The sequence below is a fragment of the Suncus etruscus genome, chromosome 7, assembly GCF_024139225.1.
Source record: "Suncus etruscus isolate mSunEtr1 chromosome 7, mSunEtr1.pri.cur, whole genome shotgun sequence".
NCBI classification, from domain to species: domain Eukaryota; kingdom Metazoa; phylum Chordata; class Mammalia; order Eulipotyphla; family Soricidae; genus Suncus; species Suncus etruscus.
The window spans coordinates 85,037,192-85,061,421 of record NC_064854.1 but is presented as its reverse complement, the minus strand read 5'-3'; the positions used below and the strand labels follow the sequence as shown (position 1 = coordinate 85,061,421).

General features: G+C 46.1%; 1 protein-coding gene across 4 annotated transcripts in view; it reads right to left on the bottom strand.

Annotated features, from left to right (window-relative positions):
- Positions 1-374: 374 nt before the first annotated feature.
- Positions 375-24,230, bottom strand: part of CHL1 (cell adhesion molecule L1 like) — a 49,503-nt gene continuing 25,647 nt past the window's right edge. For 2 of the 4 annotated variants that reach the window (XM_049776812.1, XM_049776813.1), the window contains 16 exons: positions 23,238-23,349; positions 22,203-22,369; positions 21,572-21,737; positions 19,412-19,536; positions 19,031-19,132; positions 18,603-18,800; positions 17,086-17,156; positions 11,684-11,906; positions 10,387-10,502; positions 10,065-10,269; positions 9,179-9,301; positions 8,510-8,689; positions 6,355-6,516; positions 4,828-4,959; positions 2,540-2,612; positions 375-1,382 (listed from right to left, as the gene is read on the bottom strand). In XM_049776812.1, the coding sequence (XP_049632769.1) occupies positions 1,166-1,382; positions 2,540-2,612; positions 4,828-4,959; positions 6,355-6,516; positions 8,510-8,689; positions 9,179-9,301; positions 10,065-10,269; positions 10,387-10,502; positions 11,684-11,906; positions 17,086-17,156; positions 18,603-18,800; positions 19,031-19,132; positions 19,412-19,536; positions 21,572-21,737; positions 22,203-22,369; positions 23,238-23,349 (2,372 nt within the window). In that variant the 3' untranslated portion in view covers positions 375-1,165. The remainder of the gene's footprint in view (positions 1,383-2,539; positions 2,613-4,827; positions 4,960-6,354; positions 6,517-8,509; positions 8,690-9,178; positions 9,302-10,064; positions 10,270-10,386; positions 10,503-11,683; positions 11,907-17,085; positions 17,157-18,602; positions 18,801-19,030; positions 19,133-19,411; positions 19,537-21,571; positions 21,738-22,202; positions 22,370-23,237; positions 23,350-24,230) is intronic. The other 2 variants (XM_049776815.1, XM_049776814.1) reach the window with 2 other exon arrangements.

The following is a 24,230-nucleotide window of genomic DNA, read 5'->3' as shown; positions in this document are numbered from 1 at the left end:
GAGGGCTTGGGTCTCTGCTGGTCAGTCCCTCTTCCTGTTCTGGGAGTCTCCAAGGACCTCATCCTACATACCCCCAAAAGGTTGTTGAGCAAGTTTCTATATCTCAGGGGTCTGAGGACCAATCTCCTTGCTGCCACTGGATCAGAAGTGCTGCACAGCCCAAAGTGAAAGATTGCCCACATAAACACAGACCTGATATCCATTTCAGACACCAAGGACACAGACAGGTCAGAAGGTTCAGCTCTCCATGCTAGGATCCATCCCTGAATCTGTACTTACTTTCAATGAAGGAACAAGAAACAGCCTAGTCATCCATGCTGATTCTCAGGGGAATCACTCTCACTCCAACAATACGTGAAAACAATATGTTGAGAAGGGCCTTTATTTAGAGGCAGCAGGGAGCATTGCAAGAACAAGATCCAAATATTTTTTACAAAGACTTGGGCCTGTGGGACTGTGCATACTGGAGTAAAGGAGCAGCTTGAGGCTACTGTACAGCATTCCTGTCAACACTCTGCTGCAAAGTCAAACATATCTGTATCTTCGACAATACACTAGAATAGGATCTGTACAACACTCATGGACACACAAGAGTAGATATACAAGTACAGGGAAGGTCAGTGAGATACTGGGGCACCCAGGAGACAGCAGGGCCCAGGCACTCACCAGGCCACCCCTTCTTTGCTACCTCCCCGCACAGTAAAGACCAAGAACCCAGCGATATCTATAAATGTTCTAAGTGATAGAGTTATAAAAGTGTGAGCTGAGACCAAAAGGAGTGTCACTCTAAGGTCAGAAAATATCCCTGTTGAACCATCTGGAGCTTGATAAATACAGGTGAATTGGCACCACAATGGCCACCACCAAGCTCTGCAAGAATGTCCCCATGGGCGTGTCTTCTGTGAAAAAGACACATTCCTTCTTCCTGATGTCAGGTTGATTCTTCACTCCACCTCCTCTCCCAGATCCAACTCAGGGGACCCTGTGCCCAACTGGGTTGGGGGCACAGAAGCCCTGACTAGGGAGAGGACACTCAGGCAGGTAACAGGCCAGGCTCTGACCTGGTCAGCAGATCAGCACCAGCCCAGTCTGCTGAGTCTTCATGAAGAGCAGCTGTCATCCTTTCTATCATATTCTTGCCTGGAACAGAGGCTAATGAGCAAACTCAGGCTCGAAGGGGGAAGGTGGCTGAAGAACTGGCTGTGCTGTCCACCGAGCCCTTGTCCTTGGCACCAGTGTAGGCGCCTATGAAGGAGCCATCCTCCTGGAATAAGCCCTGTGCACCTTCGCCATACTCGGCCAGGCTGTCAGAGCTCTCGGCTGCATGCAGGGCTGCAGATAGTGAGCGTGTGCTTCCCTTCAGGGGCTTCTCATCACTGTCACTGCAATACAGAATAGGGCCTCAGAGAACCCAGATACCATGCCTTTCCACACTCTCCCATCCCCTGCAATCCTCAAGAGAGCTGTTTTAGCTAGGGGTACATCTCATAACACAATGACTTCATATCCTTGCCACAATCCCTGTTTGGCTTCTCACTGTCCATGTCTCTATTTCTCTCTCGCTCTTTCTCATTATTCCTGTTTCTTTTTCTCACTATCCCTGTATATCTCTCACTCTCCTTGTTTCTCTCTGTTCCAGTCTCTCTCACAGCCTTTCTCTCTCTCTCACTGCTCATCTCTCTCTGAGCCCCCTCCCTTTCATTAACCTTGTTTCTCTCACTGCCACTTTCACCCATTCACTATTCCTGCCTTTCTCTCACCGTCCCTATGTCTCTCTTCACTGTTCCTATCCCTTTCTCACTATCCCTGTTTCTGGCTCACTGTTTCTGTCTCTCTCACTGTTCCTCATCTTACTTTATCCCTCTGGAGGTGCAAAATTAAGGACAAGAATATTCTGAAGAATCTAGGATTAAGTAGGGCCTTTCTGCCCCTCCATTTATTGAGATGTTAATGGAAGGTTCTGGAAAATAATAAAATGCTGCTAGCTTGAAGATAAGAGTTATAGGAAAGACACATGAATCTCTGGCCTGACATAGAGGTTCTAGGGCCCTATCTGAAGGCCAAAGGAGAGGAAGGGCCTTAGAAAAAGTTCAATTCCCAGCACCACCAGTCCAGAACTTTCCAGAACCCTTCTGGATAGAGAACAGCTTTTCTGGGAGCTCCTTAATTCCATAGGACGGCCATCAGGTGTTTAGGGTCAGCACCTCTAGAGGGGGTATGGGCATCCATGGCCAGTACCCACAGCTGGCCTTTGTTCTATTGCTGCTGTGCTAGCCACTCCCAAACTACCTTCTTTACCTAGAAACAAACCTACTAAGGCCATAGAGCTCCAAAATTCCTGACCTCCCATCCTAGGACACAGTGCATATTGGTGCTGCCCCCTGCAGACTTCGCCCTCCATAGCTCTGTCTAGGTCTGACCCTCCAAAGTCTTGTCCTTCCCCTACCCTGACAATCCCTCCCCAGCCCTACATCTTTCCAACATCTGGCCCAACCCTCCCTAACCCTAGCAGCAGCCTACAGTATCTCCATGCACAAACCTATATTCCCCAAAGGTCTCATCCTTGGCTGACTGTGCCTCTGGGTCTGGGTGCAGGTCCTCCTTCTCCTTCACTGGGAACAGAAGGAACATGGTGTCAGGATGCACATTCAGGCATCCTCTATAGAAAATACAAGGAATTCCGGCCACCCCACTCGATGGAATCCTCAGGCCTCCAGGGACCCCAATGGGGATCTAGGACCTGTTGCTGCTTCCTGAGGCTCTGAGAGCCATCGCAGGAACAGCATCACTGTACTGTGGCTAGGGGCAGGGCTGTGCTTAGTTCATTTCCAGACTTGAGCCCTTAGCTTTGTGGGTTAAGACACACAGTCTACGTGCTTCTTGGCTCACATCTCTGATCTTTCTTTCTCTTTTTTCCTGTCCTTTCTCCTTTCCTTCTTTCTTTCCTTCAGTTCATTTCTTCCTACCTTCCTTTCTCTTTTCTTACTCAGAGGTGGTGGTGTTCCTTTAACTTATGTTTGTGAGGAAATACTTTATTTCTTCCTCATATCTGAAGGACAGTCTTCCAGGAGGATTTCTTAGATGGCAGTTTTCATCTATAAGAATTTTAACTCTATCATCCCCGTCCTCTCCTGGACTACAGAGTTTCTGTATAGGTCTGAAAGCCTACTGGGAAGGGAGCTACATGTCATCTGCCAGTCGACTCCACTTCTGCTTTTCTTTCATACCTCTTATGTATGTATGCACATATGTGCATGTGTGTACATGCCCACATGTGTGTGGGCATGTGTGTGATGCACTGAGATCAATGGCACCTGATGGCTTCATGATTCCTATGCTTAGGACCCTTCCTGGTTTGGGAAGCTCTTGGCAAGGTATGCTTCTCTTCTTCTGGAAAACCCATTACCTTTCCATATAGAGACACCCAGAATCTTTGCTGGTTTATCTCTTTCTTCTTCATCCTGGATCACCTCTAAGTTCCCCCTTCAGGTTCCTGACTTGAGAAGTCAGCACTGTATCCAGAGATTCCTAAGGTGCCTGAACAAATCAATTACCTTCATTCCAGGTCCTGGCTGCTTGCCACAGCATCCTGCTCCCCAACACTGGGATCCAAAGTCCTCATGACATGGCCAGCCTCAAGCCTATTTTGCTTTCTTTACCCATGGTCATGGCCCTGCCCACTGTTCTGTCCTGGCTAACTCTGCTATTCTGCCCTCACCAGCATGTCTCAGCTCAGCCCCGGCTATGCTTCCAACCAAACAGCCTCTCTGGTCTCAGGCAGGGTCACTGGGGCTCAGTTTCTGGATGGCTTGACTTGAAGCTCCTCACACTTGCTGTGCCACTAGTTGCCACTCTCAACACGATTACCACTACTGTCACAACTGTCATACCAATATCACTGGGTGGCACCTGCAGGGATCTAGTGGCAGATGAGGGGATGGATGCCTAGAAGCAGCTGGAGTACAAAGGTTACAGAAGGACCAGCCCTACAGTCCTTCCAGACCCTCCTGGAGGGGGCTAGCACTATGGAGCTCATGATCTCCTCTAGGATCACCTCAGCCAAGGGAGGGGCCTCCATGTGTATCCAACCCCCCAATCCCAGTCAGAAGCCAGTTAAGGCTGCTTCATGCTCTGTTCCCAGGTCTGGGGCTCCAAAATGCATTTACATGCTTTGGCTTGTCCCAGCACAGAAGTATCCAGTCTGCAATGGTGGCAAGAGTCTGTGCTGCATTGGACCTCAGCTCCGACAGTGGGGAGGTGAGCATATCCTCAGACACACTGCTCACTCACACACACACACATACACACACACACACCCTTTCTCACATGATCCTGCAGCCCATACATACACACACACAATGGGGAGGTGAACATATCCTCAGACACACTCCTCACACACACACACACACACACACACACACACACATACACATACACACACAATGGGGAGGTGAACATATCCTCAGACACACTCCTCACACACACACACACACACACACACACACACACCCTTTCTTACATGATCTTGCAGCCTATATACACACACTCTCTTTCTCACAAGATCCTGCAGCCTATCTGACACACTGCTGTGGTTCAGAGTCCAGAAACACACTGCTGGGGTCCCTGAGCCACTGAGGACACTCCTTCCCAGAACTTGCTGTGCCTCATTTCCGAACCCTTCCATGGTAAAGCCATTTTATATTTTAGCCACACTCAGCAGTGTTCAGGCCTCAATCCTGGCCTAGGAGACCATACGGGGGCCAGGCTGTGCACGGCAAGTACCCTCACTGCTGTGCCATCACTCCAGACTCTCAGGAACAGCTTTACCTGAATATTTCCCACCCCGGTTCCTCTTCACGAAGCACACGGTGAGGAGGGTAAGTGTGAGCAAGGCTACAGCACACATCAGCCCAATGAACCAGCCCTGCGTCGAGATGTCTTCATACAGGCCAGCATACTCTGAGGATAGAAGGAGCCATCACCAGTGCACGTGCAGTCTGAATAGGTACAATGCAGGACTGTGACCATGACCCTGAATGGGGAGGAGGATGCTTGTTCTATCTGGAGAGGCTGTCAGGGTCTGGGCAGGGATGGAAAGGAGGAGAAGGGTGCAATGGGAGAGGGTGCAGGCAAAGACAAGGTACAGAGCAGCAGAAAGAGAGGTACAGGCTGCAGTGGTTGGCAGCAGCTGTACTAGTTCCTGGGATAAAGCAGGGTTTTATTTTTAGTTTTGTTACTGATGGATGATGATTAGCAGGGAATAGAGAACAATACTAAAGACCAAGTTGGAAACTTGTAATTCCTAAAAATTTGTATAAATTTAAAATGGTATGTTCAATGCAGTGGAACTACTATGTTGAAGTATAGTTATACTCCAATTCGGTATTGTTCATGTTAGGAAGCATGAAGCTTAAATAGTATGCAGAATGAGTAGTAATTCTGGGTATCATCTGTGTAGAAAGAATGCACCATTAAATTGTCCAGATGGTGGTGGTGTATCTTTTGTGGAAGAGTATGCAGTATTAAATAGTCTCCAAAAGGATTTTACTCCTGGGTATCACTCATGGGAAAATGCAATATTAACTAGTCCACAAAAGTAGGTGTACTCCTGGGCAACTGATGTGGAGGAGTATGCAATATTAAATAGTCTACAGAGAAATATATATTCCTGAGCATCTTTCATGCAGTATTAGTCTAGAGGAGGAAGTGTGCTATCTTTTGTGAAAGAATATTAAATTATTCTTGTATTAAAGTATTCATAGATGTAAGTGTACTCCTGGATGTCTTTCATGGAAGAGTGGGCAGATAAGTATTCTATAGAAGGAGGTGTTCTCTTGGGTATCTTTTGTGGAAGAGTGTATAGCAATAAATAGCCTATAGGTGGAGGTATACTTCGGGGTATATTTGGAGAGGAGGAGTATGTAGTATTAAATTATTGACAGGAGATATACTACTGAGTGTCTTTTATGGAGAGTATGCAATATTAAATTATTGATAGTAGTATGTGTACTTTTGGTTATCTTTGTGGGGAGTATGCAGTGTTAAATTATAGAAATAAATAAATATGCCCCTAGGTTATTCTCCATGAAGATGAGTGAAGTATTATATTCTCTACAGAAGGAGATGTACTCCAGGGTATGTACTCCAGGATATGTACTACTGGGTATCTTCCATACAGGCGTATGTGGTATAATGCATAAGGCACTTTTCTTGTACATGGCTTTCCAAATTAAATACCTGGTATCCCATATGATCCTCCTGGCTTACAAGGAGTCCATTTTGATTAAAAGAAAAAAAATCCTACAGAACATGGCACAATGCTATATACTGTCCACAATTCACTTCATGGCTCACCTCTCCCTCTGGACTCAATTACATCTTCAAAAATGCTATTGTTATCAACCCAGTTCTTAGTCAACAGGCGAACTATGTGTTCAGCTCCAGGCTCAAAAGCCTCTCCTAGATGACTCTTTTGAGTAATATTTATGCCTTCTGAGCTCTTCCCGATACTTTTACCTAAGAAATGCACACAGTTAAGTCACAGATATTACACTCATGGAAAGCAGGACATGAAAGGTTAAAAAATTAAGATGTTAATTTAAGATAAATAAGAAAATAGCTGCTCGGGATACTTTTGTGGAAGATAGCTGAATTAACTAGAAATCAAGAAATCAACACCACAAGATATTTTTTTTCTCAAGTTTAAATACAGGCCATAGAACATGCTTAACTCATGTCCCCAGGCTAATGGATTAGCTGGTGACAGGATTGTTTGTCTCTCTGGCTACAAAACCAAACACAGACTTTCTTGAATGGAAAGGAACTTAATATGGGCCTTTGGCTCACAGCTGAAGTGGACCCTCTACTCTTTTTCCCTGTGCTAGTCCTGTTTGCCTTGCCCTAGTCCTGTTTGCCTTGCCAGCTTCACAAACACTACAGTTGGGTCAAAGATGGAACTTATGAAATGTCATATGAAACTAAAAAGTGCAGGAAACGTGAATGTGTCAATATATGAACTGTGAAATGTCATAGTAGGTAGATAAAAATGAGTTGAATGAAAATAAAGTATACAATAATTTTCTAATCTTGCCACAGAATATCTAAAATATGATTCAGAGTTCTTCTATGAATCAGCAAAACATAGCGAAGAGCAGGGGATGTTAACAATTTATCTTGAAAATGAAAGGGCTTTATGATAAACGGCATATGAAAGAAAGGAGTAGTTACGTTAGTTGAGCAAAAAAAAACCAAGTTTGGCTTTGGAAAGCAGAGATATTAGTGTAACATAGAGAGTAGTTAAACTTCTGAAAAACCAAAGCAAAGTGAGTGGTTCAGTGACAGCTGGTAATGGCACAAAAACAAATGTTCTAAACTGATACCTCTGAGGCCCCATTACATCAACCTGAAAACTGGGGGTAACAAAGCAGAGTCCAGGGGATTCGTGAAAAGCCCAGACCCTTATCCAAGGAAACATCTGGTGACTGCAGCTCTAGGTTTACTGAGAGCTGACCCCAGCAGTAGATTTCTGATGCTGTTCCTGCTCTCAAAGATCCTGCTGAGTTCAGTGATCAGAGAGACGCAGCTTCTGCTCCCACAGATCAGGCAGAAGGACCATGGGAGTGTTATTGGGCCACTGGAAGACTGAGAAAGGACCTGTATGAGTGAGTGAAGGAACTATTAGAAACAACTGGGGGAAGCAGAGGCAGAACTAGCTATAAAACACTCAAACTCATCAGTTCTGTCTTGAAATGTGGAAAAGATGGCCACCTCCTAGCAATCAGGCAGCAAGTCATCTTGGAAGACCAGGTAGCTAAACATGAATGAAGCCACCCAAGATGTTCCAAAACCTTTCATTTGCAGTAGCATAAGAAATGATTGCAAACAAAGTAGGACTTCCTACCCTCTGCACCCTTCATGCTGGTAGTTACACTAGTGTCCCTCCAAGTGGGTACCCCTGAGTGAGTTCCTCACTTCATGGGGTATCTCTACACCCCAAGAAATGATGGCAAAGACTATTAACCTACATATTATTTCCCTATAACTGTGAATTTTGCCGGTACTGGAGGAACCAATGAACTCTGTACTGAAGGGTCAGAAGTTTGGATTAACAAAAAGAAGCAATTCCCCAAGAGTCAGTGTAAAACACAAGTGGTTGGGTAGAGCTGCAGTACAAGGATTTAGGTGCTGAATTTGCATAGGGGCGACTGGATTCCCTCTCCACCACCACAAATGGCTCCCAGAAATAATCCCTGAGCTTCACCAGGAATGGCCAAAGTCCAAAAACTCCAGTATCCAATCAATAAGTGAGAGAGCACAAAAGTGAGATGGATCCCATGTGAACATTCTGGGCAGATACACCATTCCTACCATGTGACTAACAATATTCCTAAACTCGAACTCAGAGATTTGTTCAATACTGCTGTGACCCTCACAAATGATATTCATGTTTATGTTCAGCCTAGAGAAACCAACGTCTGACAGACCACAGTGCAATAAATGGGGAACTCACCCCCCTCTGACAATGTAGCACTCTCTTCCATGGTGGGGTTCCCACAGCCTTTGGCTGTGCATGCCCTCAGGTAGAACTTGTACTTGGTGGCGGCATAGAGGTCAGAGAGACGCCAGTGGAGTATAGGCAGCACTGTGATGTTGACTTCCCGAAGCTCTCCAACATCAGAAGTACCATTAACTAGAGAAGAAGTAGCATGTTAGGCTGTTATTCTCAGGACAACTTTGATATACTTCGTGGAGCAAGTATATCAGCAACTCAAGAAATAGTGGAGTGTGGAAAGAGCTCAGCCTCAGACCCACATTCTTCCTCACATGGGCTCACTGGGGGTGTCAGCCCACCCACAATCACCACTGTACAAAAGATAGGCCTCATTGCCTTGTCTAACTGGCTGCTGGGCACATCCATTTACTCACAGAATGAGGTGACCTCTCTGTGTAGGTCTTTCTGTAAAGGACTGAGGTAGAGCCATTCAGTTGGCCAGTGTGCCCATTTGGTCTTTGTGGAGACCATCCCAGTGCCACTTTCACACAGAATCAGCAGGAGCTGCTGTGACCCCTACCCCATTACCAGTCCTTGGGAAACACATTCATCCCCCATGGTACCTCATGCCCAGCAGGAAAAAATTGCAACCATAGAATAATAAGGCACAGCACTGGACCCACGTACTTATCTGATACTGCAGCAAATATCTAGTGAGGTTCCCATTCAGCTTCTTTGGGAGCCCCCAGGAGAGTGAAACTGTGTCTTTGTCCACCTTGAGGACCTTAAGAAAGGCTGGCTTCTCAGGTACTAAAACACCAAAAACAAGGCTCAGAAAGGACCACCATTCACAGCCAAGTTTGTTTACTTGGATAATTTTGTATTTAGAGCACCGTGGTTAATAAAGTTATTCACAGTTAAGTTTGGTTTTTTTTTACAATATTTCAGCATCATTTCTACCACTAGTGTCAACCTCCCTTCACCAGTGTTCCAAGGTTTCTCCTATACCTCCCCACAACCCCACCTGTTATCTTAACAGGCACCTTTTTAAGTTTGGTTATTAAGCTTGAAACTCATGGTTTCAGTTTTGTTGACTCCATAGTATGGATATTTAGTTCTGTCCTTCCTTAACAACACCAATGTACCTGAATACTCCTGGCCCCTATTCTATCAATATTTCTCACCTCCTACTCTATTTTGTTCTTTCTCCTCACTGTACTCTGGGGCCAAGAGTGTTCTAGGCAACACCTTTGTTTTGGGGCCACACCTGGTGACATTCAGGGGTTACTCCTGGCTCTGCACTCAGAAATTGCTCCTGGCTTGGGGGACCATATGGGATGTGGGAGATTGAACCGCAGTCCAATCTGGGTCAGCCATGTGCAAGGCAAACACCCTATCGTTGCACCACCATTCTGGCTCCTAGGCCCTTTTAAACCATTTCAGTCTTTCATGCTCTCTGCCAAGTTTCTAAAAACAATTCTCTCTACCCTGTGAATTTTTAGAACTGAATGTTCCTCCTGGTGCTCCATGGAAGACTAGACTGGAATGTGTATGCACATCTAGATCCACTCACCTCCTTCTGGGGTATGGAACACATAGGGTTCACTCTCAGGGCCTGATCCCTTGGAGTTATAGGCTAAGACTGTCAGGTGGAACTCGCTGAAGGCCTCCAAGGCAGGCACCATGCCATGTGTCCGTGGCCCCTCAAACTTTAGTACACTCACTGTTCGAGGGGGGACACTCCCATCTAGTAGATTCTTGGTTTTCCACCAGTTCACCTGCAGCAGAGCCCATACAGTCAGTAAACAGAAGTCTGGCCTGGAGAAGCCAGCAGAATGCAGGGCAGGCACTGGTTTGCCTGCTACTGGTATTGAATGGGGCATATGCAGGCTCACCTGGTACCCTTTCAGCTGTCCATGCACATGTTCTTTAGGGATGGATGACCAAGCCACTCTTGCCAATGTGCTGTTGACCACGTCTACTCTGTGGATCACTGGAGCTGCATCAGGATCTGCCAAACAGGCACAACCGAGGTGTGTGCAGGAACACCAGACAGGGCCTTTAGGAATCCTCTAAATTTTGTTCACCTATGTGGGAGCTCTCTATGCTCAGGAGCTGAGGATAGTACTATGGCTGCTCACAGTGAAGCCCAGGGCTATGGTGCTGTGGGGCCCAGCAGACAGGACACAAGTGGGTCAGAATCAGTCCAGAAGGACTAGGGACTCAGGCCACACCTGGCAATGGTGAATATCATGCAGTCTTGGCAAGGCAAGCACCATCAATCATTTCAGATGTCCCTCATGGTTTGTCTAGGTGAGGGTGGGATGACCCAAAGAGCCGAATGCAGGGTGGGAGGTGACCCAAAGAGCTGACTGCAGGGAGGAGGGGAATTGATCCATAGGGCCCAGTCAGTCTAGGATGGGGTGGGGCAGCCGCTGTGATGTCTCCAAATGCTGAGCTAGAAGTGGCCTCTAGCCCTATTCAGTAGAGGTGATCCCTTTCCCTCTACCACTAAATAATATCTGGGGCCTTCATGATGATGCAGGATTAAGGCACTGGCCTTACACATAGCTAAGACTAGGTCGATTCCCAGTACCCCACATTTTGTACCAAGCAATAACAGTGTAGCCCCCAAACCAAACCAACCACAGGCTAATTTCCAGCACTGCCATGAATTTTCAACAGAACCCTATTTCCTATGACAGTTCTCAGTCTAATCCCAATTCTAAGGCAGATTGAAGGAGATGGCTGCAACTCACAAGGAAACACAGCTTTGGCCTTCCCCCTTGCTGGAGGAAAGGGGGGCACAGATCTGCACATCTACCATCCCAGCACTTTGGGCATTAACAAGATGTGCCCCTCTGTACACACTGCCAGATGCCCTGCAGTGGGCTCACTGCAACTCATCTTCCCCTGACTGACCACTGCAATGACAGCATAGTGTGGGGCAGGAAATGCCAGAACAAAACCTTGGAAGGCAGGAAGATGCATGAACAGATGGATAGATAAGCACATGTATGGACAGTCAGACAGTCAGACAGATTGACAGGGATATTGAATAGGTAGACAGATAAATGAACAGATGGATGGAGAGATGGATGGAGGGACAAGCAGATGAACAGAGGGATGGATGAAGGATGGACAGAGGATGTATGGGGTCCATCCTGCACTGGATAGGATCCTACTACTCACAATCTTCTCCTGAGTAGAGCGTCACGGCTTGTGGCTCTGGACCAGCACCAAGCTGATTGATAGCCTGAACCTGGACCTCATATGGGGCATAGACGGCTGAGGTCATCACACGTAGGGAGTGGTTGGTGACTGTCTCCTCTTCCCACTCCACAGGGGCGCCCTGAGGCCTCCAGGCCACTCTGTACTCCAGTCCTGGACCATTCTGCTCCAAGGGCTTCAGAGGCTGGAACAAGGCAATGGTGACTAGATGTGATGGCAACCTTGACATATCTCTGACCTTGACACACCTGTGTCTGTGACCTGTACCTTGACCATAGCTGTGAGTACAGATTTGAGTCAGCCATTACATGAAACTCAAGGACCTAGGACAACTTCTTTGAAGAGCATACTTGGGTGAGCTTCTGTGCAGATGTAAAATGCCCCAATATTGGTGCCAATGCAGGGATACATAGTTCAGGGATAGATCAAGAAACCCCACATGTGGTTATCTCCCTGTCATCCATCCTAAAGGAGAAGGAGGACAAAAACCACAGACTGCCTCTCTCACCAGTCCTAACACTGCCCTCCACAAAATATCCTACATTCACCTCCTAATCCTGCTGTGTGGACTCTTCACAGAAAACCAGTGGTTTTATAGAGTAGTCCCTTCATTGTAGAAACACTTGGGAGATCTGAAGCTGCTGTTACACTTCACAAAAATATGCATGTACACATCAGTAAGTCACTTCCCAGAACTACATTACAAATACTGAAAGCAGGCAGTGAGATGAGAGATTTGACAATGAGTTCTTAGGAATTAATAAAATCAAGATGTGATTAAAAGAGTTGGCCTATCATTAGTCCTCAAGTCGCACAAAACATGAAGGCAGACCCATACTGTAGACACTGAGATTGGTAGTACCATTTGGCAGCAGCGCTGGCCCAGAGGAAGTTGAACTTGCTCCAGAGAGGAGGCTCCAGCAGGAACAAAGGGTCATGAGAAGAACATGAAAGTGAACAGCACTAGGTCAAAGCTCTTCCCTTAAAAAACACCCTTACATCAGACTCTTAATTGTGGAAAACTCCAGTGGGGGATATTCAGAGAAAACCTCTAAGACCAACTCTATAAAGGCCAGCAGGAGTTTTTCTCCCCCATCCTGAAGATCCGCCTCTGTCTCAGCCTGAGGCCTATTCCCAGGCTGGCCCCTCCGAGAAGCCACATTCTCTCTAGAGTACATTCTTCTTTCTCTGTTCCCCATACTCTCTGAACTCATTCCTTTCTCCTCCATCTCCTCCTGAGGTTCTTCTCAGAAAGAAAATTGATTGGCCTGAAAAGAGCCCTGGGAGGTTTTGGGGCTGATTCCTTCTCCTGCCTAAGTCTAGTACTCCCCAGGATGTCAGTGGCAGGGGTTGATTCCCATGCGAAAACATGGAATTCAGAGTATTTCAGTGACCACTGTGTGGAGCTGGTGAGACTTAAGGTCTGTGCATGCAGGTGCTCATAGTAGACTTGTCCTAATCCCCAGTCAGTTTCCTGGGTGACCATCATGGACAGAACAGAGCAGTAGCTGCCCCTATCAAGTAGCTCTCATCTCCCCCACTCATGTGGCATCCAGTAACCGGGCTTAAAATGAAACTTATAAGTCCTAGATTCAAATTCATGTCATGACTGCAGATTTGTCTATGATTGTTAGAATTGGCCCTGGTCCTGCACTAATACTGAGCAGATACTGATTGCTGAGCAGATACTGCTCTGGTCTCTCTCAGATTAACTCAGCTCCTGGCTGGATGCAGTGGCCCAGATGGATTAGAGAAAATGGTGTCTCATTAAGAAAATAACCTGGATTTATGCAAGCTGCAACCCTGTTGAGTTCAAAGAAAAGAAAAGCAACTGGCAATCTCTGAAAGTGCCCAATCTTGAGAGACAAACACCTTCTATGTAAGTACCCCAACATTATTATGTGGAGAAAGAAAGCCTTAGCCCCACTAGGCATCTGATCACAGAGTCTTCTAAACCCGCATCAGGAAAGACTATTAGATAAAACATTCAAGTGGCCAGAGTTTCACTCTAAGCAACAAAGATGCAACTGGTAAATTCAGAGAATTTCAGATTAAACTGCACAGCACTGGAGAACATTCCCAGGATTATATATAGTCTGATGTAGCCTCTGTGGCTAGAGGAAAGGGCAGGATACTTAGTGTCTGACTATCACACAATGTCTACTGCACCACTATTGTCACACAGGTCACATAAAGCTGCAAGGAGAAGAAAGAGTGATGGAGAGAGAGAGGAAAAAAGAAAGAAGAAAAGAAAGAAAGAAAGAAAGAAAGAAAGAAAGAAAGAAAGAAAGAAAGAAAGAAAGAAAGAAAGAAAGAAAGAAAGAAAGAAAGAAAGAAAGAAAGAAAGAAAGAAAGAAAGAAAGAAAGAAAGAAAGAAAGAAAGAAAGAAAGAAAGAAAGAGAGAAAGAAAGAAAGAGAGAGAAAGAGAGAAAGAGAGAAAGAGAGAAAGAAAGAGAAAGAAAGAAAGAAAGAAAGAAAGAAAGAAAGAAAGAAAGAAAGAAAGAAAGAAAGAAAGAAAGAAAGAAAGAAAGAAAGAAAGAAAGAAAGAAAGAAAGAGAGAAAGAAAGAGAGAGAGAGAAAGAAAGAAAGAAAGAAAGAAAGAAAGAAAGAAAGAAAGAAAGAAAGAAAGAAAGATAAAAATAAAAATAACAATAATAAATGGAGGTAAAAAATATATATATAATAACCAAGGTTTTGTGCTTTTTTGTATTTTTGTTTTTTCCCTCCTGCCCTGGCACAGTAAATATTGGGGTCATTCGAAAAGGAATTCACTTGGCCTAAGAGATACGGGGTTTCTCCGTCCTTGGAGCATACTGTCATGGGATCAACTCTAGACTTTGCTCAGGAACCTTTACTCTCCTGGTGGTGTTTTTTATTTTTTTTATTTTATTTATTTATTTATTTATTTATTTATTTATTTTTTGGTGTGTGGAAGACTTCTGTTCTGTGTTTAGATGTCTCAGTATCTGCACAGATCCTGAGGTGGGACTTATGATGAAGTCAGTCTTTGTGGTTCTAGAGGTTTATTTTTATTTACCTATCTATTTTGGTCGATTTCTCTGTTTGGGTGTGAGTATTGAAATTGTCCCCAATTATACTTATATTTTCTCTTCCTTTCTTTTCTTTCGTTATGTGCTATGCCATGTTTCTCATTTCAAGACCATGGCGTGTTTTTTGTTTGTTTGTTTTTGTTTGTTTTTTGTTTGTTTTGCTTTTTTTTGTCTGTTTTTTTTTTTGTGGTGCTTATCGATATAGCTCGAGCCCTCACTGGATATTTGACACTTCTTTTGGTACTGGTGGAGTGTTTCACCTTCTTTTTCTCCATCTCTCAAATCGATGATGAGAGCCTCTAGAAGGATTCCGCCCAGTTTCGGTGTATTAGACCCTTACCCCAGTTTATTACTTTTCTCTTTTTCAAACAAAACCACGCAATTTGAACTAGTTAGTCCTGCCTCCAGTTAAAGGAGGAACTAAGGGAGGCATCAAGACCAAACAGGTGCAAGACTACTAAGTAGTGGGTTAGATACAGAGGGGACCACATATTCTAGCCGCCCTGGGGTGAGGGAAGAGGAAATGGGAGGTAGGACAGAAACGGAGGTGTAGGGAGGACAATTTGGTGATGGGAATCCCCCCTGATTTTATGTAAATATGTACCTAAAATATTATTGTCAACACTATGTAAACCACTATGATCAAAATAAAAATTAGAAAGAAAGAAAGAAAGATAGAAAGAAAGAAAGGAAGGAAGGAAGGAAGGAAGGAAGGAAGGAAGGAAGGAAGGAAGGAAGGAAGGAAGGAAGGAAGGAAGGAAGGAAGGAAGGAAGGAAGGAAGGAAAGAAAGAAAGAAAGAGAAAGAAGAAAAGGAAAGAAAGTAGAGGCTGGAGTGGTGGCACAGAGATAGAGTGTTTGCCTTGCACACAGCTGACCTAGGACGGACCCAGTTTGATCCCCCAGCATCCCATATGGTCCCCCAAGCCTGGTTCTATTTCTGACCGCATAGCCAGGAGTAACCCCTGGGCATCACTAGGTGTGGTCCAAAAACAAACAAAAAAGAAAGACAAAGTAAGGCCTCCAGAGATTCCCCCAAGAAAGTAACCCTGAAGGAGGGTGGGTCTGACCAGGTTTTGAGCTCCTCATGGCTCAACAATTAAGAACCTAAGAATTCTGTTATGAAACTGCCAGTAAAAATGTGCAGACACTTTCCCAGAAACACCCAACTCAGTGTATCTTCCTTCAGACATCTGTGAGCAGCTGCTCTGCCTAGGTGCCACTTGAAAGCAGAACAAGCCTGAGTCTCTTGCAGGAAATTACGTGCCTGTGGTCACCTTCTCGCTCCTGTCACAGAATGCTGATCAGACACTCGTAGAGTAGGTTTCTGAGGTGTCTATGTTCACACTTGTATGGGATGCCTGTGGTGTGTGTTCATATCAGTTTAGTGTGTGTACACTTGTGTGTTATGTGCACTGCAGCATATGTGTGTGGGGCACACATGTGCAGTACATATGTATGATGTGACATATGTGATGTGCACAAGTGACTGTGTCCATGTATGCATATGTGGTGTGTACACACATAATGGTGTGGTGTCTTTGAGATCTGAAAGTGGCTGTTTCACAAAGGTTCAGTTAAACGCAAATGCTCGTCTGCTTAGCAGACCTAGCCATGGCCATAGTAGGTTTTCCCTGGTATGGCTGGAATACATGAATATCTTTTAGCTCTGGCAACATAAGGGAGCCAGCAGTCCAGGGTCAGAGAACTCTGTTGAAAATGGCTCTGGAGCCAGCAGTGCAGCTTGACAGAAAGGACTCCTCTCCATGATGGCTGAGAGCGAGCTGACTGGCAGAGTCTCCCTCATCAGTGTGTGCTGTCCCCAACCCCCATGAGGCTCTGTGACTTGCTTTTGGCAATTCTGTGCTGTTTACATGTCTGCTGCCTCTCTTGACAAGAACACACAGGCAGGCCAAACACGGGTTAATCTGAGACCCTCAGTGACACTGCAGAACTGAACCACTTTCATGGTTGACACGAGCAGATCATGAGAACAAAGGAAACTGGTCAGCCCTCATGTTCAGTGCTCTGAGAAACATCTATGAGCACAGTTCTAGACACCCTTCTTTCCTGGGGACTCAGATCATCTACAGAGCATGAGGCACTTCCACAATAGTGCAGTCTTGGAACTACTGACCATGGCTAACCCCAGTTGACCTCATTGAGTATACTGATGTGAGTACTGCACATCTATGGTGTTGATGAGATGAAAAATACATCTGCTTGCTGGGAGAGACACAGCTCCTGATCAAAATTACAAGCAAACCTGAGAGTAAGAAAATTGGTGCTGGGCAGAATGTGGCTGAGATACGCACCTCCCATCTGATGATCAGCTCTTTAGGCTGAGATGCCTGCACATAGATGTTCTGTGGATTCTTGTCAGGAGCTGGAAAAACACATAAGTTAGAAAGGTTTTATCCTATTGTGTGGAATATCCTCCTCCTTCAAAACCCAGCTTTGAGGGTCTTTAATGAAAGAGGTCTTTGCTGCCTGTGCAGTTCCTGAGATGATTTATAGCAGTGTATTCTTGAATTCACTGAAATAAAACTAAGAGCTTCTACTGTGTGGTTCTAGGTATGTGACATGAGAATTTGGAAGCAAATGAATAGCACTGAATACTCAGATAGAATCCTGTGAATGACCACTACTAGCTTCTGTTTCAAGGCAGCTTTTGAGTATGTCTGCAGGGCCTGGGAGATAGTTCAGGGGTTGGAGGTACAAGCTGTGTACATGGGACTTTGAATTGGATCCTAAGCTTGCTGGATGTGGGCCTGGAGCCTTTGGACTGCACAGTCTGGTGGCTGGTCCTACGTGCTTCACTGAGGACCACCATCCTCCAGGGTCTGCAGAACTGCTTAGAAGCACCTCAATAAACTTATAAAGAATGATTAGAAAACCATTTTACAAGCCACTGGGAAGTGGACGGCCACATTTCTTCATCATGAACTTGCTCTTCATGGTTTGTATAATCCTAACCCTGACCTGTAAAAAGGCCTTTAACTTCAGAAAAGTTTTATTTCCATTAGAGTCCACACTAGGAAGAAACTAGTGCACATTTGCTTTAAGTGGACACAGCAAGAAATATCAGGGCCACAGCAGGAAGAGGCAGATACAGGGCCCTGGGTCAGCCTGACAGAGGGGAAACATTGGACCATGCCATGTCCTGGCCAAACGAAGTTCACATAAGTCAACTTCACAGCTTTTCCTCGGCCTAAGATTGGATGTCAGCCAGGTTGGGGAGCTGCACCTCATGACTAATCACACTGAAACCGATGTCAACTCAAAAGAGTATCTCTCACAAACAGATGCTAGGAATTTAAATATTGAGGAACTATACTTACACTCAGCGAAAAGATTGGTGTCAAGTAGAATAAAAATGTAAAAAATACATGTGTAGAATCAAAAACTGTATTTCATGGTACAGAAAAGAGAGTCCAAAAGACCTGAGTAATTGCTAGACATATGGAAGTCCAGATAGAAATAACCTGATCCCAGCACAGCACCCAGAAGATCCCTGAGCAGCATTAGGTGGGCTGCAGAACTTCTCTTACAGAAAGATGAATCTATGAGTTTTCTATCAACAAAAGTTCTCTCCAGAAGCACCACCCATGGTCTGAGGTATCAGCAAGATATTTATGTGTGAGAGATACCTGAAGTACCGGCTGGGACCTAACATCCTGCCCCTCCTCTATTGGGACCTTCAGCTACCTTCACCTCGAGTTCAGATTTCACATGTCTCTCATGTGCAGGTAGTATGTTCAGATGGTCTCGGGGTACCCTGGAGGAAGGTAAAAACCCTCTCAGCCACAACCCCAGCTCTGAGCCTGCCTACCTGCGGGCGGTGTCTGGTGATGTTCCGATGGCCGGCTTGGGCGACTACTACCCACTGCATTCAGGGCTATCACCCTGAACTGGTACTTCACGTAGGGAGCCAAGGACAGCAGTGCCTCAGTGTCCCCACCTGGGACCCGGGTCAGCTCCACCCAGCGGCCTGGCTCTTCTCGGTTCCCTTCAAATTCTACAATATACTCTGTGGAGAGAAAGGAAAGGTGCTGAGGCCAGGGCAGACCCCACCAACCTGTAGGGCCTCAGAACCCTCTATAAACCCAGAATGTTGTCCCATAAAGCTGACCCACATAAGAATTCAGACCCTTCACCCTGTTAAGCCCAGAAAAAAAAACCCCATATAAGATTGGAGGCTCTTGCAATGGTAGAGTCTGCTGACCATGATCCACAGCTATAAGCAGGCATATCCCTCACCTGAGATGGGGCTATTGTGGGCGTCCCCTGCCTTCCAGCTCAGCCGGACACTCCTGTTCTGTCGCTCAGACAAGTGCAGATGTCCAGGGGGGTCGGGCACATCTGCCAGGAAAGAAGGAGTTCAGGGAGTCCCAGCTAGGTGGGACCTTCTTCTGGGGTCTGTCCTATTCTGTCCCCATCAGGGAGGCCCAAATCTTTTCTACATATTTCTTCTCTGTCCCGGAGCAAACCGGCCCAGACACATCTCAGGAACCCTGCCCCTTTATCATCCAAAGGTACTGAAGGGAAGCAGTTAATACCACCTCTTGCAGTGAAATGAGCAGGTGAGCAGACACAGGTGGGCCAAGGGCAAGGTCAGGGCACCCCCGCAGCAGCACCCACCGAGGACTGTGACCCGGGTGGCATCTGAGGCGCTGTCCAGTGCAGTGTGAGCCCAGCACGAGTAGGTACCCTCATCCTCCAGAGTCACATTGGTGATGGTCAGGTTGGCCCCGTCAATGAGCACCCTGGGGACAGGGGGACACAGGACCCCCAGTGTGAGGCAAGAGACAGAGACAGCACACAGGCCACAGGAGACCAGTGATTGAGTTTCAGAGAAAGGATACATTCATACACACTTACTCCATACACAACTCAAGCAGAAAGCACTGCACGTAATCACACACACATATATACTGACACCACATACAACACACATGCACAGAGAAGGCACACAAAGGCCTCAGGAGCACATAAACAGTGAGTGCCAGAGAGAGAACACATTCACAGATGTTCATCATCCCACATACAACATATGGCACTCATACACTGCACATAATCACTCACACACATGCACTAACACAACATACAACACACATTCACAGAGAGGACTCACACTGGCCTTGAGATCCCAGAGAAAGGACACAGGCTCACTCATATTCTCACACACAGACTAACCCCCCTCATACACATCACATAATCACATACACTCAGACTCACACCACACAACATATACACACATTCTGACCCCACACATTCTGCACATAGCCCTTCATATACATCACATAATCCTATACACAGATTGACCTACCACAACATATATATTGCACATGCAAGGCACTTAAATAGATGACCACAAATGCAGATTAGCACCATAAAACATACACACATATACACCCCATGCATACAAAACATATAACACATAATCCCAGATCTTGAAAAATGTATAGTGCTTCATATCTGCATCACATAAGTGCATAACACTTCATACACACATAAAAAATCATACACATGCAGACATGCTTCACACATCAGATAATCACTTGTCTGTACACACAATACTTCAAGCATGCATCATATAATCAGAGAGTGAACCACTACAACATGAACACTCAGTTACATACATGTGCGTACACATGTGACATACATGTGCTCTCCCTGCTCACACACAGATCACCCTAGGATACATGCCCAGGGAACAGATAGGCTGCAGGGTCACTCCCAAGGTACTCAGCCAAACCCAGTTCATATAACCTGCCCACAGAATAGCAGAATCTCCCTGAGCCCAGTGTGACTGAGCTGTGCTCACGATGCTCCCTGCACAGTTGGGGCTCATGAAGTGTCTCTCTGGAGAAGTCCACCTGTCTTCAGGGTATGTCCTTGCAGCCTTGGCTCTATGGAAGCAGAACCTAAGCCCAGAGACTTTTCACTACAGGCCTGAGTCCGTTCTGAGTGGCTGAGTACCTTCGGGCCACGAAGGGCCAGCAGAGGGCGCTCTGGTCCTTCAATGCACAGCAAGGACCACAGGCCTTTTTCCCTTCTGGGTGGTACTGGGTACCTCTTTTGTCTGATCTCCTGGTGCACCAACTGCATCAGATTTACTTCTCTCTGAATCATATTCTTTGCCTGTACTTGGTATAGCAATGTTAGCAGAACAACTGGCTATTTTGTAGAAAAATGTTTGTTAAATATTTCAGATGCTCAAGAACACTGCAGTAGGGAGAAATAGTGTCTCAAGGGGAGGGAGAGAAACGCAAATAAGCTAGTTTCTAGAAGAAAGTGGTATAAACTGGAGGGAGTCTGATGAGAAGAATCATGGAAAGCTGTGGGAAAAGAGTCACCCCTCCTCTCCGAGGAGGTCAGACAGCTACTTGCCTACAGCATAATCCTTAAGACAGGGTGAAACTCCGCCCGTGACAATGGTCCTCATCCGGATCCTAACCCTGATGCTGACTTTCACCATTATTTTGACTCTGATCTTGACTCTGACCTTAACCCAAACTTGATGTTGACCCTGACTCTGACTTTAATCTTGGCTCTCACCTTACCCCCACATTCTCACCATCTTGTCTGTAACCCTAGAGCTGAGAAAATGACCAATTGTGCTCTAGAAATTACCCTGATCCACCCAGTCACAGAACCGGGAGTGATAGAGTTTGGAGTCAGCGCTGCCACCCCCTGTTGTCTCCAGACACAGTCCCACAGGGCAGCCCAGTAGGAGAGGCTCTGGGCCGGGGGTGTGGTAGGGGCCATCCAGGCTCTTCTACAGGTCCCACCACTCACCTGCCATCATCTGTGCCATTGTCACCAAGGGCCTCCCCATCTCTGGTCCAGGACAGTTGCAGCGAGTCCCTCAGGTGGGCATCACACTGACTGGCACAGAGCAGGGTAAGGACATGTGTCCGGGGTACTCGTGGGTTCAGTGGTGACACCCTCAGCTTCGTAGCATCTGCCATCACCAAGCAAGACATGTGGAAGGAGATGTGGAGGAGTGGTGTGGAGGAGAGGGAGCACAAAGATTCCTAGAAACTCCCAGGGCCCAAAGGGAGAAGTTAGACTGAAGAACATCTCCCCTCCTGCACTATTTCCCGGGCCAAAGTCTGAGGCACATCTGAGGAACATGTCGGAGCTGAGGGTTGTTCAGGGAGAGAACTATAAGACCATTGCCTCCCACTCACTGCAGAGCTGAGGTAGCAGGCAAGGTCACCTAGGAGCTCAGAACAGGAACCAGAGTGGACAGAGAACCCCCACAAGCCTGTTCCTATGGGGTAAACAAGGATTCAGAGAAGGGTCTTGGGGGAAATAGAGACCTTCACCAGACTGTCCCCAGGGAAATCAGAGCAGGGACTAGGTCCTGGGCCTAGTGTAGGAGCTGGAAGCAGGGGCCAGTGGGCCATGGGGGTCAGCCACTCACTCCTGACATCCACGCTGGCCGTGATGGCTGTCTTGCCCTGTGCATTCTCCACCCAGCAGGAGTAGGCACCCGCATCATCTTCCCGCACATCTCGGATGAGCAGGCTGCCATTGTCATATACTTGGTACCTTGAGCCCACCAGTGGTGCTGCCTCCTCTGCAGTCTGCCTGTGAACAGAGCATGGTCAAACAGGCCAAGACATGCCATGTGAGATCCTACGGTGCCCACAGCAACCCAGGAGCATATGAAGTTTCCAAGTCCACCTGTCCTAGGTATCTCAGAGAAGCAAGGTCAGTGTGGCAGCAACAGAAGGTGATAAGGACTCTCTCTCCCAGGGCTGCATCAATCTGACCCAACCTTTCCCCTCCCTGTACTTTACAGAATTTGCTGCCACTATTATAAAGCAATGGGTATTTGCTTAAACACTGAGATAATTCACGGCAGGAAGGTTTATTCACTAGTGTGCTGAGTCCAGAGAGCAAAGGTGTCTGAGAACATCAGAAGATAAATGCCTCTTATAGGCATTTCTGCAAGGCTATCCTTCTGGCTGCCATTAAGTTTTATGCATAAGCATTGTGGAGTACACATACACTTTGGTGTGAAATAAAGCAAGGGCAACCATCATATGATAAAGATTACATAACACAGTTACATCAAGAGAATATGAGTACAGCAAAGACATTAGGGGGTATGTGCACATCATGATAATCCTGACACTCTCTCCATGTTAGGTGAGTGTGAGGGTATGGTCTAGATGGTGTGGATGAGGCCATAGCAAGACATAATGACACAGAAGACCAGGCCCACCGACACCTGGAAAATAGCTAGAGCCAGAGGCCCAGATTAAGCCCACCTCTCTATGAGCAGACGGAGCCTCTCCCCACCCATCCCCATAAACCCTGCATGGCTGCCTTCATGGACCAGAAATGGAGAGCAGGCATCCACACTCTTGTGTCTGTCTCAAGACTTCTGAAAGGTGAGAGGAACAGACACAACCCATAATTACCACCCAAAGCTGCTGGAGCTCTCTCTTACCAAGTCACAATGGCTGCAGGTGAAGCAAAAAACTGGCAGTGCAGGAGCACACTGGACCCCAGCACCGCAAGGTAAATCTCACCATCCTCAGTCTCGATCAGCGGGAGGACATCTATCAGAGAATCACATAGTAGCCCAGGTCAGAGCTTCCTGGCCAAGTGTTTGTTGTGTCTATATCATTGCATACGCTAATCAATATTCTGCATCTTAGGTCTGATAATTAATAGTCTATATTCTCGGGTAACCTAATCAACAGTCTGCATCCTTAGTTCTTATAATTAACAGTCTCCATTTTCAGATACACTAATCAACAGTCTAGATCCTCAGGTCTGATAAACAAAGTGTCTATAACCCAGATATGGTGATCAAATTATCTACATCCTCAGATGTAGAAAGCCTATCCCCACAGATATGCTAACAAATAATCTACTTCCTCAGATATGAAGATACATGTGTCAACATCCCTGAATATGGTATTTGGTATATCTATATCCTATAACATAATAATATTTCTATATCTTCATATAAGCTAGTAATATAACTTGGACTGGAGTAATAGCATGGCGGCAAGGCATTTGCCTTGTATGCAGCCAACCCAGGATGGACCCAGGTTTGGTTCCCGGCATCCCATATGGTCCCTCGACTGCCAGGAGCGATTTTTGAGCACAGAGCCAGGAGTAACCCGAGTGCTACCGGGTGTGGCCCAAAATCCAAAAAGAAATCTATATCCTCAGATATACTAATCAACATATCTATATCCGTGGATATGATGTTGTCTATATGGTTAGACATAGAAGTCTTCTGCACTCTTGGATACAGTACTAATATGCCTATCTCTTGAACACAACAAACAGTATATCTGCAGTCTCAGATATTGATAAGGAGAACAGCTAGCTATGTGAGAACACAATTTTGAGTTAGAAAAGCATCCTAACTGAATATATTTGGAAGAGGGTGATCTTTAGCTCTGAATGCCCATTGACTTCCATTCTA